The 21,156-nt window shown below is 53.5% G+C and overlaps 1 protein-coding gene across 1 annotated transcript in view; it reads left to right on the top strand.

The window, feature by feature from the left end:
• Positions 1 to 2,922: 2,922 nt before the first annotated feature.
• TRIM8 (tripartite motif containing 8) overlaps positions 2,923 to 21,156 on the top strand; it is a 29,912-nt gene continuing 11,678 nt past the window's right edge. The window contains exons 1-2 of the mRNA XM_033066586.1: positions 2,923 to 3,699; positions 3,989 to 4,644. Of these exons, the coding sequence (XP_032922477.1) occupies positions 4,075 to 4,644 (570 nt within the window). The 5' untranslated portion in view covers positions 2,923 to 3,699; positions 3,989 to 4,074. The remainder of the gene's footprint in view (positions 3,700 to 3,988; positions 4,645 to 21,156) is intronic.

Here is a 21,156-nt window from a genome sequence, read left to right as displayed (position 1 = left end):
CCTGGTGGAGGGGAGAATAAAGCATGGGCAGGCTTTCTGCAACTTGTTCCTGCTGGTGTTCATCAGTCACCCAACACTGTCAGGAAGGGGCTTGGGAGCTGTGTAGGCAGAGGGGGCCCTGTTTACACCCTTCCTTCAGGCAGATCCTGCTGGTTGTGGAAGGGCTGAAATGCCCAGTCTAGCTTTGGGGCTTCCCTTACCAAGGGAGTTTCTCTGGTATGGGCAGGGAGATGGCATCAGCCAGATGTGGGTATGATGACAGAGTGCCAGTCCCAGGACAGAGGGATTCCTGGCCAGGAGTAGGATGCATCTTTCAGCTTGGCTAAGCCCCATCCCATTCACCTTCTGCTTTTAAGCACTGGTAAATATCAACCAGCTTCCCCAGCACAGTCACAGTGGGAGTACAGGGGGCCTGAGACACCCCTGCAGAAGAGCCCTGCGCTGGCTGAGGTGGGGATGGTGGCTGTCACTGGAGGCTGTCTGGTGCTGTGTGTGTTTATAAAGAAGTGAGAGTCATGAATAGTTTTGCACTGACTTTTCGAGGAGAGGTTTGCCTCCACACGGCCTCCGCCAGTCGGCTGCGGTTCTGACACATCTCACACTGCCCTGCCCAGCTCCCACCAGTCCTGGCTGCCGGATGGCTTGTAAAACCCTGGAGGAGAGCTACAGCCCACGGGCTTTGAGGCCTGGCAGAGGAATTGCATGGCAAACCGCTCCCTTTTCAGGAATCAGCGCTTGAGCCCCAGGAACTCTGGAGTGGGTGTGCACAAACGGAGCAGGGTGATACAGGGTGAGCCCCAGTCCTGCAGCAGAAGCCATCACTGTCTCCTTATCAGCGTGCCTCTTGGCAGGACCTGCCTACACACAGGGGGTTCCTGCAAAACACAGTGCAGAAAGACCTGGAAAGTCTCCATACTGGGAGCGGTGTGGAATGCTCATCCCTCTGGAGGCTGCCCCGGGTGGTCCAAGGCACTGGGGATACAGGGTGCTATAGCAGACACTACTGAGTGGTGTCTCCAGACGTTTTGGTCGGTAGCTTTGAGGCCGCAGATGGGGAATTCCTGCTAAATCCCTCCCAGAGGCAAATTGCCATCAGAGAGCGTCACCCAAGGGTCAGGTTTGGGCCAGATCCCGAAGCTGCTGACTGAGCCTTTGCCCTCTTTCACTCTACTACAAACCTGACTGTGGACTCTGAGCGTTTTTGGATGTAAATGCTTTGTTTTGAGCCATTGACACTCTCACCAGTGAGAAACGGATTTACACCAGCAATGTGCTTTATTCCCAGCGGCCTGGCACATATGGCAGGGGTTAGATATACAGTGTCCCACAAAACAGCTGCAGAAACATTTGGTGGGAGAGCTGTTAACAGAGACACCTCTGTGCCCCAAGCTCTGGCAGAAGGTGCTGGGGCTGTTGGTTTGGGAAAGACCCCAGGGGACAAATGGCTATTGTTCTGCACAGGGAGGAAACACACCTAAATGGTCCTGTGCCTTTCTAGAAGTGAGCCAAGAGAGCGCAGGAGGTTCCTGAGGGCACTTTTCCCAGAATATTCTAAGTTGTAAGGGACCCACAAGGATCATCGAATCCAGCTCTTGGCCTTCAAGAATTAAACACCCTCAGTGTGTTTTCCAAATGCTTCTTGAACTCAGGCTGGCTTGGTGGTATGACCACTTCTTTAGGGAGCCTGTTCCAGTGCCCAACCAGAACCTTTATCTAATATCTAGCCTCAACCTCCCCTGACACAACTTCAGGCCATTTCCTCGGGTTCTGTCCCTGCTTGCCAGAGAGAAGAGATCAGTGCCCGCCCCTCCTGTTCCCCTCGAGAGGAAGATGTATACAGCGATGAGGACGGTGCCCAGCACCAGCTGTGACCCAGATGTGCACTGGTTCCAGGGCAATTAGCTTTTTTACGGACTGGCACCCTGAGCAGCGCTGGCCGCGTGCGGATGCTGGTGGCCCGGCAGGGTGGCCCTACGGCCGCTGCAGTGGCCACACGGGACATCGCAGCCCCGGCCGCGCTGAAGGCAGCGCGCAGGCGGCCGGGCCCCACCGCCGGCCGTGTCCCCTTTACGGCGCGCGGCCGCGGGGCGGGGCGGGGGCGGCTCCCGGTGACGCGCGGGGCGGTCCCGCGGCCGGGGCGGGGCCGCTCCCGCCGCAGCACAGCGGCAGCTCCGAGGCGGCGGCGGCAGCGCCCGGCGAGACCCACCGGCACCGGCGCGTCCGCTCCGCCCCCCACCCCGGCCGGCTCCCGAGCGGGGCGGGGCGCGCCCGTCCGCACCCCCTTCCCCGGTTAATCGATCCCCGCGGCCGCCGCCCCCATGGCCGCCCCGCCCGCCCCCCGCCGCCGCCCCGGCCCCCAGCGCCGGGGCTGAGCCCGAGGCGCCGCCCCCCCCTTCCCCTCCTCGCTGCGGGGATCCGCGCCCCCACCCGCCTCGCTCCTCGTTGCCCCCCCGCCGGCCGCGGCCGCCTCCCCGGGGGCGGCGGGAGGAAGCCGGGGCGTGGGGCTCCGGCGCCCAGGGCGACCCCAAGATGGCTGGAGGCGGCGGGGGCGGGCTCGGGGGGCTGTGCTGAGCGGCCCCGCCGGGACGGGACAGCTCGGCTCGGACTCGCCTGGCCCCGCAGCCCGTCCGCAGAGCCTCGCTGGGCAGGCGGAGGAGGCGGCTCCAGGGAGCGGGGTTGTTCTGGTGACTTTATTTATAATTTCTTTTTTTTTTTTAAATACCCTTTTTTCCTTTCCCGGTTTGCTGTTGTTTTTTCTTTAATTTTATTTTTAACGCGCTCCCGGTCTCCGTTCTCAGCCGGGCGGCTCAAGATGGCTGAGAGCTGACTCGGCTCTCCCGGAACCGCTCGCCCCGGCCGGCTCCTCCCGGCTGCCCGCCGCCGCCTCGCCCCTTCCCGGCGGGGCCGCGCCCGGCGAGGCAGCGCTCCGCCGCCGGCTCGGGCACCGGCCGTGCGCCCCGAAGCATTGTTACCGCCGGGGGCTTGCGACCCCCGCGCCGGCCATGAGAGCGGGCTAGGACCGACCCCCCCGAGCGCCTTTTCTCCCCCAGCCCTGGTGGGAAGTGGGAGCAGGTTGATTTGGGGTGCGCGGGGCTCAGAACCCCCCGTGGCAAAGCCCGTCCCCTCTCCGGGAGCGTTGGAGGAGCTGGGCGGGCTGTGCTGGGCTGGGGTTTGCTCTGAATGACCGAGCTCTCCCATTCAAGACCTCGCAATCTCGAAGCAGGAGAGAGGGCTTTTTTTTCTCCTCTTTTTTTTTTTTTTCCTGTCTTGTCTTTTCCCCCCTCTTTCTTTTTTTTTCCCTGCTGCTCCTCCGATTTAGAAGCAAATCTCGGGGGCCGCAGAGAGAATTCGTTTTTCCGCCATCGTCATCGTCTCTATTATTATTATTTTTTTTAATCTTCCTCCTTTTCCCGTTTTGGATCTTAACCCTTTGATCTGTTTCCTTTAAAAGACTCTGATTCCCAACTCCCATCAGGGGGAGAGGGAGGAGAAATACAGGGAAGGGAAAAAAAAGCCCGAGCGAGTCGCTGCCCTCAGCTGTTGGCCAGGTTTGGTGGGGGACAAAAGTCCCTTTAAAATATTGAATGTCAGTTGCAAACCTAAGAAAAGAAAAATCTGATCCGGAGCGCTAAATTTAGGAGCTTTATATGGAACTTGGACTCTGCTGCTGGATTTTGTATGGATTTTTTTCAACCTTTGGTAAGTTTCAGTTCACCTTCTGGGGTAAAAAGGAGCAAATGGCTTTTAGGGGTGATTAGGGCTTGGGGCTGTAAGTCCAGTAGGATCGTGTTGGGGTTTTTTTAACCGTTTGCATTGCTTTTTTTAACAAAGTGATGGGGATGTTGCGTTTTCTTGCCGGATATTCCTAGAGTGCTGCTCTGTGGTTTATTTTATCCCCGATTTTAAAATCTGCTGCGGTTTATTATTTATGGCGCGTGCTGCGGGGAGGGGGGAGCCTGTCCGCTCACCCTCAGCCTTCCCCTTTCAGGGAGGACAGACCCCGGCGTCCGCCCCTAGACCGCACTGAGCGACCGAAGCGGCTGGGGGGAAGCGTCGCCAGAGCTGCCGGCAGAGATGGCCGAGAATTGGAAGAACTGCTTCGAAGAGGAGCTCATCTGCCCCATTTGCCTGCATGTCTTTGTGGAGCCGGTCCAGCTGCCCTGCAAGCACAACTTCTGCCGGGGCTGCATCGGGGAGGCGTGGGCCAAGGAGTCGGGCTTGGTGCGGTGCCCGGAGTGCAACCAGGCCTACAACCAGAAGCCCAACCTGGAGAAGAACCTGAAGCTCACCAACATCGTGGAGAAGTTCAACTCCCTCAACCTGGAGAAGCCCCCCTCAGTCCTGCACTGCGTCTTCTGCCGCCGGGGCCCGCCGCTGCCTGCCCAGAAGATCTGTTTGAGGTGCGAGGCTCCGTGCTGCCAGTCCCACGTCCAGACCCACCTGCAGCAGCCCTCCACGGCCCGGGGGCATCTCCTGGTGGAGGCAGAGGACGTGCGGGCCTGGAGCTGCCCCCAGCACAACGCCTACCGCCTGTACCACTGCGAGGCCGAGCAGGTGGCCGTCTGCCAGTTCTGCTGCTACTACAGCGGGGCCCACCAGGGACACTCGGTCTGCGACGTGGAGATCCGCCGCAATGAGATCCGGGTGAGTCCAACCATCCTGGACACCCGGGTTTGCCCAGCATGGGGACCACCCAGCACCCTCTTCCCTGCCATGTCTGTTCCCCTGTGTTTGTGTAGGACCTACACAAAATGCATCCTGGCACTGCTCCTCCTTCCGCCCAGGGTTCCCCCGTGGCAGACATGTTGGGTGGCCGCCCAGCCAAGCAGTGACGGAGCCCGTGGGTGCCAGAGGGGCTCCCCAGGGAAGGTGTCTGTGCTGGGAGTCCTTTGTAGCTGTTGATCTGTGGGACCTATGGCCCCTTGGGTGTGCACTCTGCAGGGAAGGGTTGTGGTCTTGGGCCAGGGGCGTTTGGAGGGGCCATCTGCCAGGTTTGTGCTGGGCTGCGCAGCTGTTTGGAGGAAGGCAGAAGAGCTGCCTGCGTCTGAGGTCGAGTCACCCCAAAACTAGGCTTCCTGGGAGGACAAAGCGGCTGCAGGAGCAGACCCTGTCCATTGTAAGGCCTGTGAATGTCAAACCGCCTGCTCTTCCCACTGCCTCCCACTGGGGCCAGTGGCCACCATCCTCTTCCCCCCCGGCAATGGAAGAGCTTCATGTCAGGGACCCGTGACGTGTCAGAGACCCGTGACGTCTCACTGGTAGAGATTCAGTCTTGGGGTTTGACCAAATAATGTGATTTTTATTAGGGTACACAGGGCTACCCCTCTCCCTAGGGCAGCTTGGGCTGTTGTGCTGGATTCGAGGGAAAGCGGGTCTGTATTTTGCTCTTGGCCAGGCCATCTGGCAGGAGCTTTCACCCCTGGTTCCCCACCCTCCAGTTCCTGGTGGGCATTTATCAGCCCTGCGGCCAGCCCTGCCATGACCCTTCTACCACCTTCCCCCTTTTCAGGGCTGCCCCTCCGCTCCCCCTCTGACCCTTCGAAAGAGGCTCGACGCTTGTCTGCCGAATAAATATTTAACAATGAATTGAATGGTGATTACTGTAAAATGGGGATGATTTCCTGTGTATTTTAATGTTGCCAAAATGAGTCACCATTTAGCAATAAAAAAAAAAAAGAAGTCATAAATAAAAATTGCAGTATAATTACTTTCCAATTGGATGGCCAGGCCTGGGAGTGGGGCGGCGGGGGGGTGTGCAGCTCTGTGTAGAAGGGAGCCAGCCTGAGCTCACAGAAAGGTTATTTTCCTCTCCAGGTTTTTTGGGGGAAAACCAGGGACCTCCTCGGAGGTGCCAGCAGCTCCGCCACACACACTGAAGGGGAAAGACCCAGTCAGTCTTTTGGAGAAGCGCTTTTCTGCTTCTATTTGTAGGGAGTCATTTTGGTTTCCCTCTGCCAGGGTGGGGAGCTACCTCAGGAGGGCTGTGCAGGGCTGGGATGGGGCTCACATGTGCATCTCCCAGGAGCCTTAGCCAGGGACCAAAACTATTTTTCCAGGTCCTTTTCCAGGACACTTTGATCTCATTTATTCCCGCTCTTGCTGCGTGTTTTTTTTTTGTTGTTGCTGCCGTTGTTATGTCTGGATGTTCGCCGCTTCTTGCGGATGCACGCTACTAATGACCTGGCAGAAATCTGCCACCATCTAGGCTGGATTTTGGCCCTGGCTTGAAATTTTAGGATACATGGCCAGACACCAAAAGTGTTAGTCGGCTGTATCGTAGAGCCACGGAATCATTTTGTGACCTTGGCCAAATCCCTCGGTACCTCCATCGCCGCGTTATCTTAATTTCCTTTCTCTGTGATGATAAGCTTGTCTCTTCCCGCTGGGCGCGTGGCTCGGTTGGGTGCACGGAGTCTGGGTCAATGAAGGACAGCACCAAGCTGGGGGACAACGTGCCCAAAGGATCCCCTGTAGTTGAAGCAGTTCTTCCATGAAGTGGCTGGCATAGGGATGAGCCCCTGGAAAAAGCACCCAGCAGGTTGCCAGCCCTTACTCCATGGCCATGGCTGGGTCTCCAGCTGAATGCTGCCAGTCGCCAGCCAGCAAGGAAGGTGGCCTCGTCGGTTCCCGAATTAGGGTGCATGAGCTCAGCTGGTGATGGCTTCCCGCCTGCGGGAGCCGGGCCCAGGATTCCTGGCTGCTTGCTCACCCTGCAGCAGTGGTGAGCCGCACTTGGAGCATCCCAGGAAAGATGGACTGGGACTGGGTGGCAGATGAGTAACGCTGGGCTTGGGAGGTCCGGGGGAGGCCCCATTGTGAGAGGTTTGTTCCATGTGTGGCTTGTGTTCAGAAAGCCGTTAACTGAGAAATGAGTCAAAGTTGGGAGGATCAGAGCCCTGACCTTGGTGCAGGGGACTCGCAAGTGTGGGGGTTGCAACGTTGCCTCTCTGTGGAGGGGGTGGCCCCCATGGCCAGGAGGAGGGACCGGAACCTGCAAACACCCTCCCCATAAACTCTGCTTTTTTAGTATTTATTCCTCTGGCTGTGCTGCTAGCCCGCCTCGAAGGGCACCTTACCCCTGGTTATAGACCAGTTTGAAGGGGAAAAGGGCTCAAAACTCCTTGGGGACACCATCAGTGCTTTGTTAGCTGAGCTGGCAGCTGGGGCAGAAGTGCTCTGGCTGGGTGAAGGAGGCTGGAGATGGTGTCTGCCGGAGGAAAGGGGGTGTCTGTGCAGGGTTTGCCTGAAGCAGAACATGCACCCGGTGGGTTTGGGAGAAGAAACCCCGCTCAGCGTTAGGTGCTGCACAAACCCACAGAGCCCTGGCTCGGAATTAGTTGAACTCCACGGTGCGAATGTAATACAAACAGTAAATAAAATATGTGGTTAATCTTTCTTTCGTGGGCGTATAAAGCGCTTACCTCCCCTTCCCCCCGTGAGATGTTTTCTCCTTTGTTTCCTGTTTTTGTAGCTCTTAAAGAGGAGAGGGGGGGAAGAAAAGCTAACAAGGCACCCTCTTTTTTTTTTTTTTTTTTTTTTTTTAATTCTTGTTATTTTGTTTGTGTCAAGGTCTCAAAATGAAACATTTTTTCTTCCATCTTTGCTACTCCAACCATGTGCATGGGGGAACCTGCTTCTAAGGCTGAAAAAGAAAGTTGCTCCAATGTGAGGCTGTTGTGTTGCTTTTTATTTTTTCTCCATCCAAAAAGGGGAAAAATACATTACTGGGATTGGAGTTCGGGTAAGAAGTCAGCAGAGACTCATTTGTGGAGTATTACCGTGGTTGCCCTGTCTTTGTGTGGACGTGGTTGACTGAGGGCAGGTACATCTGAGCTTGCTGTCTTCAGCTAGAGGTGCCACCAGTAGAAAAGGGCTTGGGTAGAGAGCATCTGCTTCTGTTTTGTTTTGGGGGAAGGAGATAATTTCCCCCTGTCCTAGCTTCTTAGAAATCCCTTCACATTCTGAAGATCTCTCGTGGCTTTGAATATTAAGTGGGTGAAAATGCGTTGTGGTGCTGAGACCTGGAGGAAAACATTGGGAGTCCTCCTGTAGGTGTGTAGGAATGGCCTGTAGGTGTGTAGGAATGGCATCCAGCATGTCCATGGAGCAGTGCATGTTCAGCAAATGCAGGGGGATAGGGACCAGGCTCCTGAGTCTATCTGCAGCTCAGTGGCTTTGGGCTTTATTTCTTGGCAGCACCTCACATAAGGCCAACTCACGTGCTTTCTAAATTATGAGAATGAGGAAAGGTAGGAGCACAGGAAGAGATGGATCTCAAGTCTCTACTCTAGTTCTTTGCCAGCTTTGGCCACCACCAAGTCCTACGTGGCATCCCCATGCTGCCATCTGTGCCGAGGATATTTTGCTGGGACCAAGGGAGTCCCACCAGTGGGGAAGCTTGGTATCAGCTTCACTGTCAGGCTTCTGGCATGAGCTGCTCTAGGTTGTTTTACTCTGAAACAGGTTTGGTAACTTGTGATGGACTGGATTTTTACAGGCTTACTTATTTTCCAGATGACTTGTTTATGAGGAGCATGGCACGCAGCTCACTGCAGGCATTGTGAGTGCAAGTGCCCAAATGCTTGAGTGCTAATTTAGCTCTTGTGGCTGTAGGTGGTGTGGCTGGTGCCTGGAGGCATTTACTGTGGCACTCTTTGAGCATACCTGGGTCCCCAGACAGCTTTTGCAGCAGGTCCTGCAAAGTAGGAGTTGTGCAGCTTCTCCCTGCACCCTCCATCTGAACTTCCACCACCACCCCAGAGCTGAACTGCCAGCCCAGCCCAAGGGTTAGGTCAGCCTAACCCAGGTCTCTCCTTCCCTGGCTTTGCTTATGCCCTAATTCCTGCCCAGGGGCCTCAGGAATATGGCACTGTGCTCCTAAATGTGGTTGAACATTGTGCCCTGGGATGCTGTCAGTTGGTCAAGCTGCCATGATGAGCACTGACTTTTTGCGCCTTGGGCAGTGGCAGAAATCCCAGCACCCACCTAGCCTGGCTTCCTAGCTCTGTGCCACTCACCACAGTGTCTGTCAGGCTTTGCTGCTCTGTGTTGTCAGGGGCAGCAGATTTCAGTTCAAGCTGTAGCAGCCCAAGCTGCCCTAGAGAGGTCTGGGGGGGTGCTGAGCCACCCTTCTGCAAACCCCTCTGGGTTTGCTGGCCAAGCAGCAGTGGGTATCTTGGCAGTCCCAGATCTTTGGCTGAACTGGAGCAGTCTCCTGCCTCCGCAGGGTTTGGATTAAGGGCTTTTCCCTGCTGCTTTCCTGCTAAGCTTGAGCATTTTCTATGCCCTTAGCCCGTCAGGTTGCCAGCGGTTGGTTGCTCCAGACCTGCAGCTGCAAGTCTTTTGTGTAGAGTCAATCTGAGAAGTGACAGCAGAGATGGAAGACGCTGGGAGGCAGCCTGGTGGGTTGGATGGGAGGGAGGAGACTTGTGGAGGAGACAGCCTTGGTGAAGGAGTAGGACAGGGGCTGCTGTGGAGAAGGCTCTCTTCCCATAGGGGACAGTGCGGTCTGGATGGGAGCTGACAGAGAGTGAGGTGGAAAGAGGCGAGATGAGGAAAGGTTTACCTGAGGACCTTGAGCTGCTTTGCAAGGAATAGCAACAAAATGTAGCCCAGGCTTACACCCCTGCTCACCTGACCTACCTAGAGCTTCCCACCTTGAAGCCCTCCCTCAGCAGTGACTTCGAGTGAGCCCCTGAGACAGAGGTGTCGTGGTCTGGTCTCTGAGCTAGGCAGTCTAAGCCCAGCTTGTCTGGTGATGAGAACATAATGAATTTAGCCCAAACTCTTGTTTAATCTAAATCTGTCATGTGATACTTATGTGAGCATCATGTGTCTGCTGGCATGGAGGTGATCAGCCTGCTGTCCTCCTCAAGCCCATGAGTGTGATGGAGAGAGAGAAGAAAGAGAGATATGAACTGCAGTGGGACACCCTGAACTTCTCTCCACTCCTCAGCCTCGTGCCTCACACGTGGGAGTCTGGGTGAGCCCTTCAAAGAATGCGCAAGTCCCAGGACTGTCCTTCCCTTCTCCCCTCCCCTCGCTCCAACAAAGCAGTGTTCTCAGGGTCTCCCACGTGCTCATCTCAGCCTGGTCCTGCCAGAGGGGCATCCACAGCCTCTGTGCTGCTTTAGGCTCTGCCTCTGGAGCCAAGGAGTTGCCTCTGTCCCCATCTGAGCAGGAAGAGCAGAAGAGGCACTGGGGAAGGGGGTGGGAGGAGAAGGCAGATTTCCATGTCTCACAAAGGGCACAAGCGATCAGATTCGTGCAACTGCCCAAGAATAAAGAGGCTCTTACAGTGCTGGCTGCCCTGACCTCTCTCCTCTTTGCTCCAGAGGACAGCGTGTGACCACACAGGGATTTCTTAGCTGTACTTGGGAGGCGGGCAGCAGGTTTTCTATCACCAGATCTGTCTGCAGCTTGCCTTGCAGCATATTGGCCCATTTTTTGCTTGTTACCTATCTGTTTACTGGAAATCTTGGTACATGGTGATAATTTCTTCTTTTCTTCTCTTTAATTTCGTGTAATTGTTTTGGTTTTTTTTTTCAATCTGACACTGAAATGGGGCTGAGAGCAGCACTGCTTCCAGAGCAGGGACAAAAGTAACCAGGAAACACAGGGCAAGAGAGGAGGGATCGACACCGAAACAATGAAATAGCCAAGCAAGGAAAGACTGAATGCTCAATAGCACAAGCCTTTGCAGAAATGCCTGGCTAGTGCAGCATTTTATAATCAGCTTCTGTGCAGGGCTGGCCTGCAACAGTAGTGTGATGGGGGAGGAATGCTTTGAATTAGCTGGATGCCAGAATTAATTCTGTCAGAATTCAAATGTACATGTATGTACGGATTTATAAACAAACACTTGGAGCGAGATTCTGCTTTGCCACGCAGGCTTCAGGGCAGAATCTGGTCTGGCCTGGCTTTTTTACTTTAAAAAAAATAAAATGCTATGGGTCTGGGCTAGGTTCTGGTAACTTTGTCAACTTCTTGCATTTATGAACAGCCTGTAGGCTGAGGAGATGCTGGTTGGGTTGAAGTAAGGGGGCTGGCACAGAGAACTCAGAGCTGCTGATCTTGCTTGCAGTCACAGACAATTTTCTGCAATGAACCTCTGTTTGCTGGAAGAGAAGGTGAGGCAGATGCTGTGGGACTGGTGGGAAGATGTGAAATGTGCCGGACCAGAGATGTCCTGCCCTTCCCTTTTCGCCACGGAGGGACAGAGGCAGCTACCCCTCCTTTTCCTGGGTGAGCTACAACCAGCATACTTGGGAATGGGAGGAAGAGATGTCTGGTTCAAAATATGGAGGAAGGGATGGTTATTAACAGGCATGAGACTCTGGATGCATGCAGAAGTTTTTACATATGTCCCCCAGATGAACTCAGGGAAGAGGTTCCCAGTCCCAGATCCTTTCTGATAAGGGCAGCTTCAGCCTGTTTTCACCAGGGCATCATGGTTGTCCCTCTTGTGTCTTGTGATTCACTTGTGATGGTAACATGAGCAGAAGTTCCCAGCTCAGCACAGTGCCCTGCACTCTGCAGCGGTGCTGTTGCACTCCAAGCACACTCCAAGTCACCCATTTGCTGGGATGATGCACCAGAACTGTTAAAAAAAGCCCAACATGAATTAATTTAATTTTTCTGTTTCTTCTCTTCCCCCTACCTGTCCTTTTTCAGTTTCTTGCTGTGTGGATGCTTTGATGGGGGGTCTGTCTCTGGAGTGGGCTGTGGAGAGCTGAGCTGTGGATGACTCCAGATGAGGCAGTTGGCAGGGAGTGATGTTCCGGATGGCTGTGTCTCTCTGAAATATGAGTAAACATTGTCAGAGCAGCCGACTGTATGATCTGGGGCTTCGGGAGGGCTGATCTGCCTTTTCTTCCCTCCACCCATCTCTCCCCGTTGGGATCCTTCGTTTGCTCAGTATCACCCAGTTCTCCTCTCCCTGCCTGGGTGACCTGCAAGTTTCATCCTAGAGCTGTAGCTTTGGAGAAAGGAAAGGAAAATCCCACATGTCCTAATGGAGGCAGTGTTTTCCCTTGCCATACGACAGCTTAATCTAAACCCTCATTTGAGCCAGTTATTGTGTGGCTTTAAAACCCTGTCCCCTAGAAACTAGTCTCCCACCCCCTTCCCTCCCAGTCAATCCTGGTCGGTGGAGCCGAGCTCCAGGGTTTGGTGCTGGGCCACACGCAGACACAGATCGATCACACTGGGGGGTGGGTTGATATTTCTGTGGCAATGGTTTTTATTGCTGGTTGCAGTTGTTGGGTTGTTGGTAAGTCAGGGGGGTTGGTGTGCACTGTAATGGGCTTGTGCGTGTGGCAAGGGGAGAGAAAGGGTAATGTGATTGCATCCTTCTGCTCATTATCCTGCTGCTAGAAGGGGGGGCCGCATCGCTCTCCCCGTCTGAATCCATGTGGAGCTGCCGCCTCTGCGGTGGGAGCAGGTTTTCCCTGCAGGTGAACTCCTTTGCGCTCAGACAAAGGGCTGGGGTGCCGGTGCCTCCCTTTGTTCTTTTCCTGTCCTGGTGCACCCGCCTCTGACGGCAAAAAGCCCCTTGAAGCGTGCCTCTCAAATGGATGGAGCGGAATAAATGTGCTGCGAGGTCTCTGTCCCCCTCCCAGACCCTTTGGGGACAGTGCGGGGGGGCAGATGCTGGCGCTCCCCCTTCCCTCTGGTGTTGTGCTAGCCCCTTAGTGATGGGGGTGGCCAGATCCAGGAGGGAATTACTGCAGCTCTCCTGCCACAGCTGCACTGTTGTGGCTGGGTAGCAGAGGCCTGTGAGCTCTGTTTTGGTCAGAGATAGTTTGGTTGTAGGGGATGGGGACAGTACCTGTCCCCATCAAAGGAATGGGAGCACATCTGGGGGCTATTTTCTTGCCTCTGCCTGCTGGCATCCTGCCCAACAGGGCATTTGGGCAGGGACCTAGAAATAGCGCCTGGTGTGAAGACCACCCCTTTCCAAATGCATCTCCTGAGCATGTAAGCCCAGCAGGTAAAATCAAGGCCTGTCCTCCAGCTAAGGAATTTGTAGCTTTCTACTTAGAACAGGGGAGAAAAGGATCATTTTAATCTCTGCAACAACCTAAAGTCTGGATGGGGAAGTCAGGGTATTACCCTAAATTAGAGGTAAGCAGAGGTGGGGAGACCTGCTAGGAGTCAGGAGATCCATGGCAGTGTGGGGAAGCAGTCCTGGAGACTGGAGCTTTCTTTGCTGATGGTGGTACTTGCAGAATGTGGACCCTGCTAGCTGCCCCCCATCCAGGCCCTTCCTCCCCTGCTCCTCCCCAGGGCTGATTCCTGCTACAATCTATGAATGCACATGGTATTAATCTCCATTTACCAAAGTGCTTTTCAGCAATATGATAAATGATAACAAGGTGAAGAAGAAAAACTAAACCTTCTTTTCTCTATGCATTAGAACTGCCCACTGGAGCCTTCCTCAGGAAATACTTCTCCTTCTCAAAACATAAGGGCTGGCTTCACAGGAGAGACAGACAGGAGGCATCTGAAAAGCCAGCCTTCATGTGTGCACTGCATCCAGTAACTGTTGACAAAGGCATTTGAGGAAAATCTTATGATTCCCAAACAGTGGAGGTTGAGAGCATCTGTCAGTTCAGGTGGGAATGGAGGTATCCAGGGGAAAGGGAGCCCATCGTCCCATCTCTTCTGGGTCCGGTGGAGGGAGCAGGCATTAAAATTTTGAAGGTCAAGCAGAAGTCACGAGCTGGCCCTGTGGCGGCTGTGCTGGCTGGCAGGTAAGGGAAAGTCACCACAAAACCACAATAGCTGCCTGGTTTTTCTGGTACAATTTCACCAGGGAATGAGGAACTACCATTGTTGGTCCTTTCTGCTCTAGAAAATGGCAGTGGGTCACAGCTAGAAATGGCTTCTCTGGTTGTACACTGACTGCTGGTGCTGCTCCCCCAGTCCCTTTGCAGTTCACAGCACATCCTATGCCATTTGTGTTTCTATCGCATCCTCTTTGAAAGAGGATAATGAAACTGAAAGGGGGATGCAGGGAAGCAGGGCACACTGGAGGCACCTTGGGCTGTCAGGCTTGAAAAAGCAGTGCTGCTCTGCCAGAGACCTGAGGAGCTAGATTTTTGAGTCAGAAAATGAAATGCCAGGTAGGCAGAGAGTGAAAGACACCTTATGTGAGAACAGAAACTGAGCGTCAAATATGGCTCATGTGAATCAGCAGGACTGGAGTTGTGCAGAGCAGTTCCCCTGGCTCCCTGGGAGGATGGAGCTGGCTGGGGTCTGAGCTGTCAAGCTCTGATGACCTAGTCAAACCTGGAAGATAAATGATACTTCAGGGGCCTGAAATCAATAATGTCAAAGGCTGGTCCGTAATCGGGTGAGATTAAAAACCAATGACAGGCCTTCTCCTAGGAGCAGGACTCAGCATATTGAAGGAGAGCAGCAGGGTTTGCTCCTTTACAGTTATTCCCTGACAGTGCCCACATCCAAAATCCACCTTCCCTGGCTGCCCTCTGCAATATCAGTGATTTCCCTTTTCAATCAACATCGACCACATCCTGCAGGTCCTCTGCAGCCGAGCCCTCTTCACTGGTCCCTGTGCAACTGGTCCAGAGTGCTCCTGTCCTTGAGAGAGTGGCTGAGTTGAAGACAAAAGCAATGTTGTCTGGTGTTGGCCACCAGCCTCTTTCACTGCCTGGAGGTGAGCTGAGACTGCAGGAGATAGAGGAGGAGAGGAGATGCTGAAGCAGGAGGTCATATTGATGCTGTGGGTACCATGATGCAATGTTTTGCAAAGATGCTTGGCTTTGGGGAGTGTACTGGGGAGAGGAGTTTGGGAAATGAGGGCTCCTGATTACTCTTGCCTTTGGTCCTCAATATGTTATTTTTGTCTCTATTTATCAATTAATGGGTACCATGAGTATTTAGCCACCCATAAGCAGGAGACAGGTGGAGTGCATGCTTGTGCTGATTTTGGGGATGCTAATGTTAGATCTTGTCATAGAAGTGGTTTTTCTCCTGGTTGGGTGCTAAGCAGAGAACCGTGTCCCCTGGTTGGCAACAGCCACAGCCTGGCATGGAGAAAATAGAACTAATTTATTTGCAGGAGCAAATTAAAATGAACTTTAGTCTCTTTATTTCATTGCATTCTTAAAGGGGTGCACAGAGTGCAGGGCAATGCCATGCTGTGGCTCCTGTGGAGGGCACTAGGAAATGCGATGTTGCCTCTTTCCCAGGTGCAGGGGCAATTGAAGTAGAAGGGGCCATGTTGTCTCCTGCTGCTGCCCCTTTTACGCAAACAAGGAGCTGTAGATGCCGTTTGCCTTTGCCCCGGGCTCCTCTTCCCCTTCCTCCCCACTCCCCCACCCCTTCCCTGCCAGGAAGCCTGGCCTTTGTGTGAAGTGATGCCTCCTGACATCAGCCGGGCTCACGATTTCCTCCGCAGCAGGGAGGGTGAGCAGGCAAGGAGAGGGGTGCCACGTTCCCCAGGGGGTGACGTATGGTCTGGTCTTGCTGGAGCACAGGGTGACAGTACTCCAGGGGTGACTGTGTGCCCATCTGGGATGCTGTGAGGAGGTGGCTGTCCCTAGCCTTACGTATGGTGATTTGGTGGAGCTTTGCCTGCTCGTGACTGTTCTGCCTGAAAACACCACGCCAGTGTGTTGCTTTTTGCTGCTTAAGACTTTGCTTCAGTGGCACCTTTATGGGACCCCTCGAGGGATGCAGTTGGGCTTTATATAGCTGAAGTTAGACCAGCACTGGGTGCAGCGTCTTGCTCTGGGGCTGGCAGTGCCATGGAGCAGAGGTGGAGGGGTTCAACAGCAAGGCAAGAGCAGGACTGACGTCTCCTGCAGGCCACGGCTGCACCAGAGCTCTGGGAGCATCCTGCTGTCTATGCAGACACATCCCTTTGGAAAGGGCAGGTTTCAGGTCAGCTGCAAGGCAATTTGTGGAGTGTGGACTCTTGGCTTCTCCTTGGAAAGGGGCTAGTGCAACACATGGGAATTGGCCAAGTGCCTGCCAACAAGAAACTGGCTGACTGGCACCTTGCCAGGAGTTTGGGGGCCTTGCATCACTTTAATTTGAGATGTGTTTACTGGGGAATGGCATTTTGCAGCTGGCTGGCTGGAAACTACAGGTCCCAGCATGCTCCCTCACGTGTCCCCCAGAGGGAGCGTGGTACCACAGGGATCTTAGTCTCTGTGCTTGCCACTTTGGGGTTTTGCTGTAATTGGGAAGGGCTCTGATTCAGCACTGCTGGGCAGAGCCAGGCTGCAAGACATGGGACTGGTCTCTGCCTCCTGTTTTCCTATCCTTCTGTCACCCACTTACTCAATGCAAGACCAGGTTGGCCTTTTTATGTCACCAGGCTGGGGAGGGGATCTGGTCCTATTCTTACTCATTTGCAACGTAAATATTTTGGTCCCGAGTACGTTGCTGGGAGCTGGGTGTCACGTTGAGGAGCATGATTCATTCATGCTGCTGCTGCTCGGAGCACAATGAGGCAGCCTTGGGACCGGTCCCAAAGATTTCCTGTGATCGCGGCTGGTGGGGAATTTGGGACGTCACGTTCAAGTAAGTCAGCGCCCTTTTTGCACAATTCCTGCAAACCAAGAGTACTGTGCCATGCCTCGTGTATTTGGGACTTGCCTTCCTCAAAATGTGGGTTGGGGGTGGCTTGCATTTCCAGAGGGAGAAATAATGAAGAGCAAGGCTGAGCTCCAGTTCTTGACTTCTCCAGCTGCTGGTGTGCAGAAAAGCTTGCAGGGTATAGGGCTTTGTGCCTGGTCCCAACCAGACTAAGAAATAAAGGTACAAAGCAATGCAAGTTGAAAACCTGCTTCACATCGAGGAGACTCAGGCAGAGTTTCTCCAGTGGGACCAGACCATCCCTGTGTGTTTTAGAGGGATGTGGGACAACCTGAGGTGAGGTGCTGGGAGATGGGCTGGAGCATTGGAAGATACCCTTCCATCCCACACTTCCACTGGCGATGCTGTGCTGCCAGAAGGGACCTTTCCGTCCCACTTTGGTCACTGGTGCAGGAGGGGCTGCGCACTCCACCCCAGGACTGGTTCCCTCTGTCCCCCCACGTGTCACTTTGTCCTCCCCATGCCGCTGAGAGCCAGGTGTGGGCAGCGCCTGGATTCGTTCTGGCATCCCTTGTTAGACAGTGTTTGTTCATGCTGCATTTTTCTTTTTGCTGGCTTGTTTGGACACGCACTGGTACATTCACGGCACTCAGGCAGTAACGTGAGGCTCTTTCCCATTAGGAAAGGGGCCAGGATTTGGGGGGGCTGGGAGGGTGGCTTGAGCAGTAGTTTTTGAGATATTTCCTTCTGCTGCCACACCCTGCGTGAAAGAGCAATATCCGCGGCTTCAGCTGCTATCGCAAGGCTCTGAACGTCTCTCTTTTAATATAGATTGGTATCATTTTGCATTTTAAAGTAAAAACACGCTGCAAGCTGCAGACAGCTGTCGGTTGGCAGCTTTGTTTGAACATCTGGTATTGCTGGGCTGCTGTTCAGCGCGATCTAACTATGGGGATTCATAAAGATTATAATCCGGGCTTTCAGATTCTCAACAACCACCTCACCAAAAAAAAAACTGGGAAGAGAAAAAACCCAGCAGGGAGGTAGTGGATGGTCCTTGGTGTTCAGCAGACTGTGGTCCTGGTCACTGGGGTGGATGGACTCTCTGTATGTTTCCTTGGCTGCCCACAGGTGCTGACAGGCTGTTTCCAGCCTGCAAAATGCCAGGCACTGGGGAGCTGTAGAAGTGCGAAGTCTTTTTCCCCCTTCTGTTTTTTCCAGCTTGTGTGCTGAATCTGGTCTCGTACTCCTCTGGGTGGTGTCTGGCGCTGGTGAGCTGAAGCAGCAGATTCTGCTGTGGCTTTTGGTAGATGTTTGTAACAGTTGTCTGCAGCAAAGGACTTGGTTTCTTTTTCTTTAAAGTAAGTGATGGAGGAGCCAAGGCTTACAGTAAATGTCTGGGCATGTCAAAACCTCATTTCCAAGAGAAATTGAGTCCGCTTTTCTTGAAGCAACTGAAAGGTTGAGATAGCCACCTCTGTAAGCCCCATCCATCCTTCTGTGAGTCAGGCACTTTCCTTGGCACCTTTGAGAATTAAGCGACCTCTAAGCCCCTAACGAGTTTTATAAATCTTGTTAGTTGATCTGCATTTTTGCAAAGCTCTTTGAATCCAGCCTATTGGCGCATAAGTCACCTTGACTTTCTTCAAGGCTTTGACTCCCAATTCACTTTCACTCCATTTGTCAGTTGGAGGTGCACAAAAACGTCCCCCTTATCTTTATTAGAGAAAAAAAAAAGCTGCCTGGAGAAATGTAGCTGCACTCTAGTTGGTGCAGGCCAGTAATAGAGGTGCATATAAACCTGTTCTGCCCTTGTTTGTGTTGATTTAACTTACCAGTACAAATTAAAATAGCCTTGAGCGGTTGGAAGTTTAACTAGATCAGTTGGGAGGAAAAAAAATAAAATCATGTCCTTTAAATCAAAGGAGGGTTTTCTTTCTAATGCTGCTTGAGTCTGGAGAACTGTTTTGTGCAGCTGGACCCCTTGTCTTTGGCAAATGAGACACTGATGGGGTATGTGGCTGCAGGTCATTGCCAGTGGTCTCATGGCCAGGACATGAGTGCACATGGGTATTGCTGCTGCTCCTCTGCTCCTCAGAGGCATCTGAGTTCCCTGTAAAACCTGTTTATGCTTCCAGATCCTCGTGCCAGGTTCCCCCCAGAGCAGAAACTAGAAATCACAGGAATGGAAAGCCAAAGGGGCTGTTGTTCAGAGCTCAGGGCTTCCCATGGCAGGACTCAGCCTGGTGAGTGTGGAGTGGAGGTCTGGGCAGGGGAGAGGCTGCTCAACCTGCAGTGGGAGCAAGGCTGGCTGTGTTTCACCCCTGCAGGGAGAAGGCTCTGAGATCACACAGACCAGCTGGATCTTGAATCCAAGATGTTTATTTGGAAAGGGGAGTGAGGGTTTCTCAATTTTGCAGGGCTTGCAGATGGGGGTAGGTTTGCTGCCAAGCAATAGGATGGGTCTTTGCAGGATGGCTCCTTTGTAAGGCAAGCCATTCCCCCAGCCACAGTTTGGGGACAGCTGGCTGAGACCCTGAGATTTTGTCACATTGGGAAGATCTTGGAATTCAACAGAACTAGACAAGACTGGGACAGCAGCAGATCAAGGCAGGGCTGGGGGGTGCTGCCAAAGCCTGTTGAATTTTTTATAGGGGTTATGGGAGGAATGACTGAGAAATTGTATGTAAGAGCAATAGGGCTTGTGTGAGGAGTAGGACTTTGTGATTCAGCTGAGTTTCAGCACTGAGTGATCTCCCTTTGCTGCCCAGACTGCCACCACTGGAGCTGGCAGGGCACTTTTGAGAGCCAGCTGGGGGAGATGATCCCACCAAAGACAGACTGCTCTTTTTTTTCTGGATGAATTTTTTATCTGTATCTGTGATTAGGAAGGGGCTGATGTACGAAAACAGACATGAGGGAGAAAATTATGGTAGGGTTCCCCTAATGTCCATATAAATTGATTGAGGCATTTGAGAAACCACAAGCACAGAGTGTGCTGAAGGCAGAAAGGGCAGAACTTATTACATGATCTTTTAGGCTTTGAGAAACTGTGAAATCTGGTGAATCCCACTCAATACAGCTACAGGCCCCAGATTTTGTTTCCTGGCATGGTGGGATGAAGCACAAGGCAGCGCTGGTCATGGGGACCAGTTGTGCTCCAGGTGTTGGTGTCAGTCTGAGCTCCCAAGTGCCTGGAAACAGTTGCTCAAGGCACTTGGGTCTGGGTGTTTGAAACTTTCTGGATGTCACAAATCCCTGCACTCTCCCTGCAGTGTCCCAGTGCTGGTGCTGCTGAGTTGGTTACTCAAAGGACACTTGGTGCTGGGCAGGGCAGGTTTGTGCCCAGGCCTGCAGCCAGAGCTCTGTGCTGGAGATGGCTCAGCAGCAGGGTGAATTTTGGCACTAATTTATAAGCAGCCTTAAACCTGTACATTTGCCCCCTAAACCTGAAAGAGGTGGGGAAAAGAGCTCTTCCCCTGCATCCCTGATGGTGAAGAAGGTGCAGACCTTGTCCTTCATAAACACAGAACTGAGCCCTGTAACTTTTCCTGGCTCTCCTCGCTCCCAGGCCAAGGTGGCTTGTACTGTCCTCCCGCCCAAAGCTGGCTGGGCTGGACTGTTGGCCAGTGTTCACACCCAGGCCTGGGTGGGGATCTCTTCTCCCTCCCTTCCCAGCAGAAAGAAAAGCAATTTCTTGAGTTCCTCACTGCCCTGAGGGCCTGGTCACGCCTGCAGCCCCAGCCCCAGCCCTCAGAGGTGGTCTTTCCATCTTGCTCCTGTACCACCCAAATGCATCTGCTGTCCCTGTGGCACTGGGACACAGTGTGGGAGTGTTTTCACCAATGGGATACTGTCTCCCCTGGCAAATACAGGGCAGGAATTGACTCTGCTGGCCAAAGGCAGGCTCACTAGTGAAGTTCCCCAAGGTTCAATTTTGGGACCAGTCTTGTTTAATATTAGGAAGGCTTTACAGGCTGAATCAATGGGCTAAGGCCAGTTGTATGAGGTTCAACAAAGTGAAGTGCTGGATCCTGCACTTGCATCACAACAATCCCACACAGTGCTGCAGGCTGGGGGGCAGAGTGACAGGAAAGCTACCCAGCAGAAACAGACCTAGGAATCATGGGCCAGCACTTGTCCAGGTGGCCAAGAAGAAGAAGCATGCCAGTGGCATCCTGGCTTGTATAACCGTACAGTGGCCAGCAGGACCAGGACTGTGATCATCCCCCTGTACTCAGCACAGTACCTCAAATCCCATGTTCAGTTTTGGACCCCTCACTACGAGAAAAATATTGAGGTGCTGGAGTGAGTGCAGAGAAAGGCAACAGAGCTGGTGAAGAGTCTAGAGCACAAGCCCTGTGAGGAGTGGCTGAGGGAGCTTGGGGGTGTTTAGCCTGGAGAAAAGGAGGCTCAAGGGATCTTATCACTCTCTACAACTGCCTGAAAGGAGAGTGTTGCAAGGTGGGGTGTGAAGCCTCTTCTCCCAGACAAGAGTGACAAGACGAGGACAAGCCTCAAGCTGCGTTAGGGAGGGTTCATGTTGGGCATCAGGAAGAATTTCTTCACTAAAAGGGAGTTAAGCAC

This window comes from Catharus ustulatus, chromosome 8 (assembly GCF_009819885.2).
Source record: "Catharus ustulatus isolate bCatUst1 chromosome 8, bCatUst1.pri.v2, whole genome shotgun sequence".
In the NCBI taxonomy this organism is placed as follows: domain Eukaryota; kingdom Metazoa; phylum Chordata; class Aves; order Passeriformes; family Turdidae; genus Catharus; species Catharus ustulatus.
The sequence above is the reverse complement of the archived record's forward strand: the minus strand, read 5'-3'. Positions and strand labels throughout refer to the sequence as shown.